Source organism: Gossypium raimondii, chromosome 10, assembly GCF_025698545.1.
Source record: "Gossypium raimondii isolate GPD5lz chromosome 10, ASM2569854v1, whole genome shotgun sequence".
Lineage (NCBI taxonomy): Eukaryota > Viridiplantae > Streptophyta > Magnoliopsida > Malvales > Malvaceae > Gossypium > Gossypium raimondii.
In genome coordinates, this window is record NC_068574.1 from 2119596 (window position 1) to 2131865 (window position 12270).

The window sequence follows — 12270 nt, forward strand, 5'->3', positions numbered from 1 at the left end:
ATCACAAAATTAGAAGAAATAATCAAGAATTAAACTTACATGATTCAAAAATATGAAAAACCAGCTTATTCCAGACCTCCTATGGCGTTTTTGCTGATAAATTGTGAAGAGATCTCTAGATTTTCACTTTTGTCTTTGTTTTAAATGTTTAATTTGTTAAGTTTCCAATTTTGCCCTGTTTCTCCTTACATTCTGCTGATTTTTCTTACCCAACCGTCCAGCCCATATAATTTGGGCCTAATAGCCTTTAAATCCCTCCACTTTAGTCACTTAAGCTATTTAATCACAATTTAACAAATTTTACACTATTCCCAATTTAGTCCTTTTTAGTTAATTAACTATCCAAACGTTAAAATTTTCTAACGAAACTTTAATACCAACTCAATGACACTCTATAAATATTTCTAAAAATATTTATGGCTCGGTTTAAAATCTTCGAGGTCTCGATACCTCGTTTTTATTTTAATTATTTTAATATTTATTCCTAGTACACTATTCACTATTTCAAAAATTTTCCTAACTTCACATTTAACTTATACTTACTAAATTTATAATATTTTCTACTCGTTTGTCAGATTTAGTGATCTCGAATCACCATTCCGACACCACTAAAAATTCAGGCTATTACATCTATTTTGGACTAAGTTCGGAGATATTAGTTATTGGTCCGTTGTGTTTTGTAATCCTAATGATAGTTATACTTATTTGAATGTATATTATTTGTAATTGCGACATTACTTGTAATTATAATCACAAAAAAAAGATTCTCTTTTTTTCTCTTAAGATTTGACATACGATACAAGTACAAATTTAATTACAATTACAAATTAAAAAATACATATCCGAATAACCATCGCTAGGATTAATCATTACCAAATATGATCAAACTAATAAATTGAAATATGTTCCATAGTGAATTTAGGCAGAACCCACCCACTCAAAATTCTCAATGCCTCAATATACTCAAAATTGCAATAACTTCAATGCAAGAGTTAGATCTAAATATGAATTTCATTTTTTTATCTTATAAAATTTGAGAAGTCAATTCTTTTGTTTTAATTTCTTAAAATTTAGTCTTCATATTTTATAAAAATCGAAGTTAGTCCACTTATTGGTAATTATATAAACTTAAATTATTAATTTTTATGATCTATTGCATATAAATTACCCAACTGTTATTTTTACTCATTTTTACATAAAATTGTTGAATTATTGATTAACAAATGTCTAAAAATGTTATTCATTTAGACTCATTTTTTAATTTCCATAAAGTACAATAATCAAATTCTAATAAATTAAATTAGATGAACTAATTTCTTAATTTTTATAAAATGGATGAAATATAAAATTATACATGTAAATTATTCATATGTTATTATCACATGCAGACAATATATAAAAAAAAAAAAAGAGCAGTATAGACTTCTAGTAGTAGAAAAACCATTAAGGTCTTCATGCAAGGCATTTAGAGCAAGATCAAAGGGTTGAGACCAACAATGAATGCCAATGCCCATTCTTTCTCCAATCTTTGCTAAGCAATCAGCTAGCCTATCGCACTTTCGATGCACATGTTTTAAGTTGGTATCCTAATCACAGCTCAACAATTCTCGAACCACATTAACGACATGTGATTTCGGTTGATGTATCGTCAAGTTCCCCTTAATATGGGAATAGATAAACAATGTGCATTTCAAGTGAATTTAATATAGAAAAGTATTATTTATTTTGTTATATTGTTATAGTTATTTGAGTAAAGTACACTAAGATCACTAAATTATTAAGAAGTTTATATTTCGATTATTCAATTTCAAAAACTTATCAAAAAGTCACTAAACTATTCGAATGTTTTTATTTAAGTCGCTAAACTGATAAGTTTTCCTTTTAAAGTCCAGCCTGTTAGCTTCGAGCGACGAGTCGACAGTTGGTACGGTGGAACAGCGCCCATTGACGATAGAAGAACATATCTCAGATCCAAGCTAATCTAATGGTTAGATTTTAGTTCGCAGATTTGTGACAAGTTGTTTCTTAAAAAAAACTAAACCGTATAAGAAGGGGAGGGAGTTTAACCTTTCAATTAGAACAGAGAAGGTTATACAACGACGACCTTAACAGCTTAGTACCTTAAATGAAAGGTTTCACATAGTTTAGTGATTAGGTTGTAAATTTTTTTTAAATTAAGTGACCAAAAATAAATTTACTAATAATTCAACGACTTTAGATGTAGTTTACCCTAATTATTTGTGGTTATGGTGATGGGACATTGCTAGTTGTGATGGTGGAACCGTGGTCCCTCAGCTAAGCCTATGATTTTATATAGCTTGATTAGGTTAGGGATTTTGGATATCAAATTTCAAAATTGACTATTCACTCTGCCCATCTACTAATAGAGATTATCCATTAATTAATAAAATAAATTTAATAATGAAAAGTGAATAACAAATTAATAGTGTATGGACTTGTACATTATTATCTGTGCGTCAAGTATAAATTTAAAAATAAAATAAATAAAATCATGCATTATATTTAATGGGCCATGAACCATAACAGACCACCTAGTAGATTTTGACATCAATGACTGGTTTGAAAAAAGAAGCATGTTTTAGCCCATATCTTGTTCTTCTTTAGGAAAAGGGCAAAAATCTATACAAAAACTTACTCAATAAGTGAGACGATTTGAGTAAAATTATATGCCTAAAAAACGGGTTTTGACAGAAAAAATAATGCTTGTTTTCTAAAGGGCCGAGCCTCAGGTAGTATTTTTTTTGCCTGGGCCCGGCTTGAATTGGCCTAAAATTTTTTTACTGTTATTGTTTTGTTATTGTTTGGATACTGTAGAACTCTAGTTTTATTGTTAATTTTACTACTATTTTACAGGCATTTGCTCACTAAATTGCAACTATCTTAGCATTATTTAAGTACAAAGATTTTTTAAATGTATTTTCAATTTGCTGGGAAATATTTATTGTTATATAACTTAAATTTGTTTTTGTATAAAAAAGTTAATACAGGCAACTTTTATTTTGTCCAACTTTTCCCAACTTAACCCCTGAATTTTATTTTATCCGCATTAGTCTTTCATCTAGACAGCTTTTCTCAATTTTGGCCTATGTTGTGAGGACATGGTGCTTTGAAATTATGCCATGCCATCATCTAAAATTTTTATTAAATATATGTTTTTTTTAAGTGATGATGTCATAAACCGAAATTGAAAAAGATGTCTAGTTCCAAAATTAATATAAACAAAAAATTAAACTGAAAAAAATTGTGAAATTAGGAATTAAATATTAATGGACTTTGTAGTTTTGGGCTACGACTCAACAATAATAGCCTTCTCTTCCAAAGTGACCCACAAATAAACCTTTATTTCAAAATTGTCTGAACTTGTAGCAGTTTATTACATGTTCAAATCTATTATTACCATGAATACTACATTTGGTAATATGCATTAGACTATAGACATACTATATATTTAGAATATTGATTACGAGTTGTGAAGAATGGGTCATTGTCTTTCACCATAATGCTCAACTACATTTGTCCTAATCAATTGAGGGATGAAAATGAATTTTTTTTCATCAAATCGTTATCATAATTTGTTCCATTAGATTGGATAGTGCCAAATGTTAGGTAATAGGCAGTGATGGAAAATAAAAGAACAAAAAAATTGTAAATTACCTTGAAATTGCGGATTAGATGTTTAACGAAGACTTACTTTGAGTTTTGAGATTCCGAATTTAAGTTTTATCGTACATATATTTACATTATAGAAGGAGATTGCTTCTAATTCATTTAACGCAACTTTACGAGTTAAGAAATCTGTTGTGCTTGGTGGAATCGATTTTGCTAAGAGAGGGTGAAATGATAATTGAAAACTCTTTTCTAAAATCTAAAAAAAGGATGATAATGATTGACACAATAATTTATAACTCAACTTTAGCTCCACTTGTTAAAAGATTTTCCTAATTCACTAACTTAAATTGTTATCTTTAAAGGATTTTAGGTTTTTGTAGAAATTTGTTCCCTATCTTTTACAACGAATAAGATAGAACTGCTCTACCTTTTATGGCTTAACTAGAGAACCTCCTAGTAGAACTGTTCATGGGTCGGGCTATTCGCTTAGGCCCAAAGGCTTGCTAAAATTTGGGAGGGTTTGGACAAAAATATTATGCCCGAAAAATGGGATTGGGTAAAAAAATAGGCCCGTTTAAAATATGAGTCAGGCTTGGGCTTGAACATTCAATGCTCGAGCCCGACCTAACCCGTTTTTAAGTTTATAATACTTTATATTATGTAATTTATAACACATTAAAAAAAACCTATACTAAATATATAATACTACTCTAATGTAAATATTAAAATAATGTTAAGATCACAATATAAAAAATTTTAATAAATAAAAAATTAAAAATTAAAATAATATAAAAAAAAATTTAAAAATATGGACGGGTCTAAAATGGGTTTGGGTTAATCTTTTGCAAACATAAGTAGGTTTGTGCAAAATTTTAGGTCCATATTTTAGACCAAATTTAAGCAAGCATAAAGTATGTTAATATCATACTTAAACTCGGCCCGACCCATGAGTATTTCTACCTGGGAGTAACAAATTGATGATTTGGCTTTTAAAAAAAAAAATCTCTAACGTGAGTGTTACAATGATGCTCTTTAAAATATATGTTTTGGGTTCTCTTGATTTTCTGTGTTGGTATGTCTTGTTTGCATATTTCAAAAGCATGAAAGTATGTGGATTTAACCAGGAATTTTCCATCTTGGGTGTGCAACCATTTGGGTTTTGGAGGACCCTAAAACAAGGACCTTGGGTTGACCAATTATTTCCTATTTAAATTAGCTATAATGTCTCGGACTAGTACCTAATTAGGGGCCTCCATACCATGTTTTTAAGACTTGTAAATATTTTATAATATTCCTCATTTAAGGAGTTAATTGTAAAATTAAATTTAAATATTTGTTATATCAAAAACTTAATAAATTAAAGCTTGAAGAGAATATCTTGATGTGTTCTTTAAAATCAACTGCGGAAGACTCTTGACGTGGAATTATTCATCTAAATTTAGGTCTCAAATTCCATTAGATCAAAGCTCTCTCCAATCTAATTGCATCAACACAAATGAGATAAAACATGTTCTTCAAGATCAGGTCTTGATGACACTTAGTCTGAACCTTATCAACCCAAGATTAAGTCTTGTAGATCCTTAAATCAATTCTCAAGCAAATAACTCTCCAAACTCATTTTCTAAATCAAATCTCGACAACCTTTGAAGTGAACTGCATCATCCAAAATCAAGTCTATACAACTCTTGAATCAAAATTCTATTAAGGAGAAAAACCAAAAGATTTATCTTAAGATCGTAACTGAAATTTTATAAGTAAAATTCTTTGATTTGTTTCCAGTTTTCAAGACTTATTTTCGGCTTGAAAGTTGATATACTTTTTAAAGATCAAGTTGATCAAAATTGCCATGACTCGCACGAACAACTTCGTCAACAATTCAAATCTCAAGTCTTCTTCAACTCAAAAGTTAGAAGAATAAATATATGCAAAAACACATTGCCATAACTCATCATCGAAGTTGGACTTTGTGGTTATGATGACAACTAGCGTTGCTCCCTTTGAGAAACAAGTGGCTTCTGTCGTGAAAGTTTTGAAATCCACTGCCACATGCATGAAATGAATGGATGATCAAATTGCTTTCATGATGTCTTCGATTGAAAATCTTAATGAAAGCAACAAAACTCCTACCAACGAAACTCAACATCAAGTTTTTCAAGAAGTTGGGGAAATTTCTTTAGATCAACTCTAGGAGCTTATTGACGAAGCTATTAAAGATTAAGCTAAAAAGTATTGCTCTGCATTCATACACATAAAAAAAAAGCCATACATTCGAAAAATTGATCATTTGAAGATCCTTCAAAGTTTCAATAATTTGAGGGCAAAAGAAATCCACATCTACATCATCAACTCAAAATCAAGTCTCGAAAATTTTTAGATCAAATCTCGAGCAATATCAAGCAAGCAACTCTCTAATCTTGCATCCATCCAAGACCAAATCCGTTTAAAGTGGGTCGCATCCTTCCAAGACTTAATCCAGACAACTTTTGAATCAAAGCTCCATTAAAAAATAAATAAAATAAAATTTTATAAATAAAAATTCTAATTTGCTTTTAACTCGAAATTTGTGTCCTTTATTTTTAGAAAAAAAAATACAAAATCTTGAAAAAGGGAATATTGGAATTCACAAAAAGAAAAGTAGAAATTATTTTCTTTTTCTGTTTTTCCTGTTGGAAAATAGTAGTTAGCAAATTATTGATTCTTCACCTATTAAAGTTGTCCTCGTTTATTCTTCACCTGGTACCTACAAGTCAATTTCGTAATCGAGGTTTCCAATCCATCGTTGTGGTTGCCTTAGCACTTTGAGCCGTCCATACCATTCAATTTAATATTTTTTTAATTGTTTCTTTAATGTCAGTTTCACTGTACGTTAATATTAATTTTTTAAAATTCGTGATTATCTCTTTTAATATTTTATTCTCCAAGATATAAATACGAATATTCTCTCTATAACTGCAATATGCACACTTGACTATACATATATAAAATTTAATCTAACATCTTTCAATCAGGGCAGATAGGGACTTTGATCTCCCAAAAATAAAAATTATACAATTTAGTCCCTTTATGAATAATGATCGGTTTCATTGTTACAGTGTTGTGATCTAAACACAAATCCCTCATTTATATATATGTATGTGCATGTATTTATCACTATGATAGGGTAATAGGGCAACCATGTATAATGAATGCATGGGGGTCCTATAGTACAGAAGCTGACAACAACGTGAACCCAACTGCGCATGGTTCCCTGGAATCGAATTGACTCAACTTGATGCAGCTGACCATGACCTCGTACAATTAGACAATGGGGACCAATCTACACGATAATGTACGTACGAGATGATGGTTGTGGTCCTGTTTCTTTCGACCATGGAACTAGTCGTAGTAACCGGGGCACGAGGCCTAGTTAAGCTAGCTAGGTTCCCACTTATCTGCAACCCCGTTGGCTATCACCAATTTGAGACAACAATGCAAAAAACAAAAGGCCATCGTGAGAAATTATAATAGGCTGCTATAAAGACTATATATATATATAAGCTAACTTCATTGGACCATTTTTTTTTCTTTACAATGGGTTTTTAACCCTTTCATTTAATACAACTTTTAGATGTTTGCCAGCAAAAACTGTCCCCATTTTATGAAAAGGACTGTCCAAATTTAACCCATAATTTTTATGCAGTATTGAACCAGTCAAGGACACCAACAACTGATATGGATAAATCTGTCTTTGCCAAAATTTGGGTTCTTTTTTTTTCCATTAATGCTTTTTGGAAACGAGGCGAGTTTCTTGCTTTGTGATTGGACAAACCAAGCTGCCTTAGAAAATATGAAGAAGAAAAATTAATCTTTTTTTCCCCTCATTGGTTCAAATATTTGATTGAGGGTGATGTTTTTCACTATATTCTGACAATATTTTAATGTGATATAGTTACCTTCTGGATATATGTGTTGCTGCATTAAAAGTCAATAAAAGTCTACAGGTACATGTCAATTATGAATATATATATACTTACTCTATCAAAAATATATATATAAACTATTTGATGAGGGGAGTGACAAAGGATTTTGTATAAATAAAAGTTCAATTGTGATGTCTTTATTAGCAAGTGTCAGGAGGAGTAGTGGCAAGTGGTTTTTAAAATAGGGCAGGTGGTTGAACTGGTCAGATCATTAGTTTATTGGATCAATCGATCTAGCCGGTTCGATTAATAAATCATTAAAAATTTCAAAAAATAAAAAATATCAAAAATTTGATTCAGTCTTTTTTTCACAGCTCAACTAGTTAGTATCGGTTCCTAGGTCCACCGCCTAATGGCTTACCTCGACTGGTCCAGTCGATTCTAACAATATTTGTGGTAAGATAGATTGCATTCTTAGGAAATGAACTCATATTCAAACCGTGAAGACAACATTACTAGGAGGGATAGCCATGAACCCTAAAAGAATTAGTCTTCTTAGACTGTAAAACATACATAAAAAAAAAAACTTTAGTCATATATACAATAAACTATGTGTCTTAATGACAATAAACTAATAGACTAATAGAGAAAGGATTATATGATACTGTAATTCCACGTCATCCTTATCGGAATAATTATCGGATGCCGAACTTCCCAAGATGGTCTAAGTTGAAATAATTTACTGTGAGTGGACTTTGGTAAAAAAAATATGGTTTGTACAGCTATGATTAAGCCCCTGTGAACTAAAATTTATTCCTTAGAGCTTTCAAACTTTTTAGCTGTTGAACTAATGCTGACAGGGACATAAATGGAACTTTATGGTCCTCATACATGATTCTCCTCTTCTTCTTCTTCTTTTTCTCCCTTTTTTTAACCTTATTATCTCTCAAAGAGACTATTTTTTTATTCTTCCTCATAGAAAACCTCTTCATCTCATTCATCTCCTCTTTTCTTTTGTGATTTTTAAGCAAAACCCAGAAATGGCAACAAGCAAAGCTGAAGGGAAAAGGAGACTGAAGGAAATGGCGGAGGAGGAAGAAGAAGAAGAAGAGGACGAGGATAATAGTACTACTGGTGACGATGACAAGAAGAAAAAAGGCAAAAGAGGGTCCAGTACGGTGGTCGGAGGCTCCTGTCCTCCCGCCTGTCAGGTCGAGAACTGCACTGCCGACATGACCGATGCCAAACGGTACCATCGGCGACATAAGGTGTGTGAGTTCCATGCCAAGGCTCCTGTGGTTCGAGTTGCTGGGATCCATCAACGCTTTTGTCAACAATGTAGCAGGTTTCAAACAAAACCCTAATTCTTTAACTGCTGTTATAGACTTTTAACGGTTTAACCTAACAATTTCATCACTTTAACTGTGATTATGTCTGCTTTTAATTTCTATTTCTAACCAAACATTTTAGTTCTATTTTTATATCTTGATGTCTGAATCCATGATTTTTGCAATTTTCTTATCTTAATTACATGTCTCCTTCATTTCACTTATAAATCATTGATCTAATTTTGTGATCATTTATAGATATTCATGAATTATTACAGACTTCTTAAAAGCATATAGGCAATAATACCTCACAATCAATCCTATCAAATTCTCATTTATGCATTTTTTTAAATTTTAAACAAAGTTTTTCAAATTAAAAGTTAGGAAAATCCTTTTAAAAATAAATATGGTGAAAGATACAGTATCATTGACAAAGGTTGTACAAAAGAAGCCCACTTTTATTTTCATAATATATATACACATTAACAGCAGTATACCATTAGACTAGATAGATTCAATAAGCATTGATATTATCATTATTTATTATATTTTCTAGGAAATTACATTTCATTTTCTTTTAAAGAGGTTCATTCTCATATATAGCATTCAAACTGGTGATGCTAATGCAGGTTCCATGAGTTATCAGAGTTTGACGAAACAAAAAGGAGCTGTCGACGGCGTTTGGCCGGACACAACGAGCGCCGTCGGAAAAGTTCATCGGAATATCATGGAGAAGGCTCAAATTATTAAAACTAGCTAAGAAGGCAAGCATATATATATATATATATGCAAAAAAGAGTCAATTCAGTCTTGAATTTAATATGATCCTATGTATGGGAATGGACTTTCCCAAATGATCATGTAACTATATGGAATTTACTAATTAACCATGCTCTCTCTCTTCTGTCAATCTTAATTTTACCCCTATAATAGTGTCACCTTTTTCATGCTTGCTCTACTATTATATCTTTTATGTATGTAATGCCTTCATATATGCTTCTTAATTTGTGGGTTGGTTTAATGTTTTTATTAATGTATGCTTTTGTTTCCTTACATGCATTGTGTGATTCATATTCTTTTTCATGAAAAAAACAATAACATTTAGGGTTAATTTTTTATTGCGGTGATATATTATTTAGTATTTGAGTTTAGTTTTAATATTTAATTTGGTACCTGAAATTTTGCTATCCCAATTTGGTGCTGAAGTTTGGTTTCAATGCTCACGAGTTTTCTTTTTTTGGTCTTAGATAAGAATATGAATGTGGCTTCAATGCTCAATTTGTATCTTAAATATCTATGTTGTTTATTTTACTAGAGAACACGTATCAAATATTTTTTGGATCAGATGATGCCATTTGATCTGAGTATCAAATTGAACATAAAAAACAAATTCAAGAACCAAATTAGAACAAAAACAAACCCAAATATCAAATTGAGTATTGATACCAAACTCAGACTAAATAATATATTAACCCATTTTTATTCAGATTGTCAACAAGTGAATATAAAAAAAAAAAAAAGAGGCTAAAAATGCCTCAAAAGACTTTCTTTCGTTGTTTGAGATCTTCTAATAATTACATTGAGCTCCGATTAAACTTAAAACCGAACTGGATCAAACCTAAACCAGAAGTAAACTTTCTTCATTATTAATTTTTTCTTACACGAAATCTGAATCTAAAACTTTACTTCAAACACTGAAATCATATTTCATTTAATTCATCCTTAAACAGGAAAAAGAGAAAACAACCAAATTAATTTCCGACAGGGAAGGGGTGCCTTTTTATGTGTCATAATCAAAAGTCGCATTAAAATTTTTTCACATGAACAACATGTACTCTAGCTTGCGCCGTTGGTGAGAGGTAACTGCTGTTTTTTCATATGTCAAATAGAGAAACAGTTAAAAAAAAAAGGAGTTGACAGTTGGAATTTTCTAACATGTTAGTGTCTTAAAAACCACCTAAACAAGCTTCTTTTTTTTTTTTTTTTTGAAATTATGGGTCTCTCTCCTAAATCTTCAACTTTTATCTCGAATCTATCATGGAGAATAATGAGAGCATAAAACAGTAGCATTACGTACCGACCATCGTTTTCCTTTTGCTTTGCCCATTGGAATATCGAAGGCTGTTTAATACTACAGCGAAAGCGTTTGTTGTTTTGTTCTTGTTGCTTTGCATCATATACCAAATGTGAACGGTTGGTCGACAGAATTGTGTTCAATATCGTCCTTTGGTTACGGCCCCTTTTTGATTCTGAGTCGAGTTATAAATTGGAAGAGGAGAAATTACGATTTGAAATCCGGTAATTTTTAAAATATTTTAATTAAATTATCAAAATATCAATATTGTATTAATCAGCGGCTTAGATATTAAATGTTAGTTGAAATCAGATTCAGCAGCTTTTGATGCAGGTTGGGAATTAGCTTCTACAGCATGTGCCTAGAGATAGCAATAAGAGCACAGGTCGCATAGCTAAAATGACTTTTGATGGAGAATATAGCTTGATTTATATGAAAAAACCTCTAATGTAATTAGCTTATTTTTATTCACCAAAAATTTAAACATACACATTCATTGCATGGACAAGTTTAGGTAGAAAACAATAGATTTAAGTTATCTATATGGTAGGTGTCATAGGTTGCGCATTCTAATCCCGGGACAGTAGGTATAAACACACTTAATGTCCAACCTGACAATTAGGCTAATAGAAAATTGAGTGATACGATATAAAAATTTTGAAAACTCATTTACAATATTTTAATCTCCATCTAAAATTAGGTCGTCAAGTTTAATTTTTTCGATAAGATTATCATGACTCACTATCAATAAATATTACAATCTTATCACGTTAAGTCACATAATTAATAATTCATTAATCAAAATGACACGCGATAGCTTGTGAGTGTCACGAATGAGATCATCAACTCTCTACAATCCCCTCTCGATCCACCAAGTGAGCTGCCTCGACCCTTCAACTTCCAACTATATCTTTGTATGAATTCAACAGCCAGAGATTATTAGGATTTCCAGGGTTTTATGATGAAAACATAATAAACATTAGAAGCATCCTGTGATTATTGATATAATTGCAGCTGCATTATAAGCATGAAAGGCTGTAGCCGCGTGTCATGCGTTTAGAGTGTGGCCCGTGGTTCCCAATCCCACTCATGTCTCTCGGTTGATAATGCATGTGTTCCAAAATCTGATGAATTGACTAAAGTTTATTTTGATTTTCTATTTTGGAAAATACAGTTGGAGCAAATAAGCCCAAGGTTCCTTTTCTTTCATAGATGAATCGAGTATGTGCACTATAAGGATTTGGATATCGAATATGAAGATTTAATAAATTATCATTTTTTTTTGTCGGTTGAGTCTTAATTCGATTGATATAGACATTGTTATCAATGCAGGAGGATG

The 12270-nt window shown here is 31.1% G+C and overlaps 1 protein-coding gene across 1 annotated transcript; it reads left to right on the plus strand.

The window, feature by feature from the left end:
* Positions 1 to 8406: 8406 nt before the first annotated feature.
* Positions 8407 to 9804, plus strand: LOC105777071 (squamosa promoter-binding-like protein 3). The gene is made up of 2 exons (XM_012600128.2): positions 8407 to 8874; positions 9487 to 9804. Exons 1-2 carry the CDS (start codon positions 8408 to 8410, stop codon positions 9605 to 9607), a joined length of 588 nt encoding a protein of 195 aa, XP_012455582.2. The 5' UTR covers position 8407; the 3' UTR covers positions 9608 to 9804.
* Positions 9805 to 12270: the final 2466 nt, after the last annotated feature.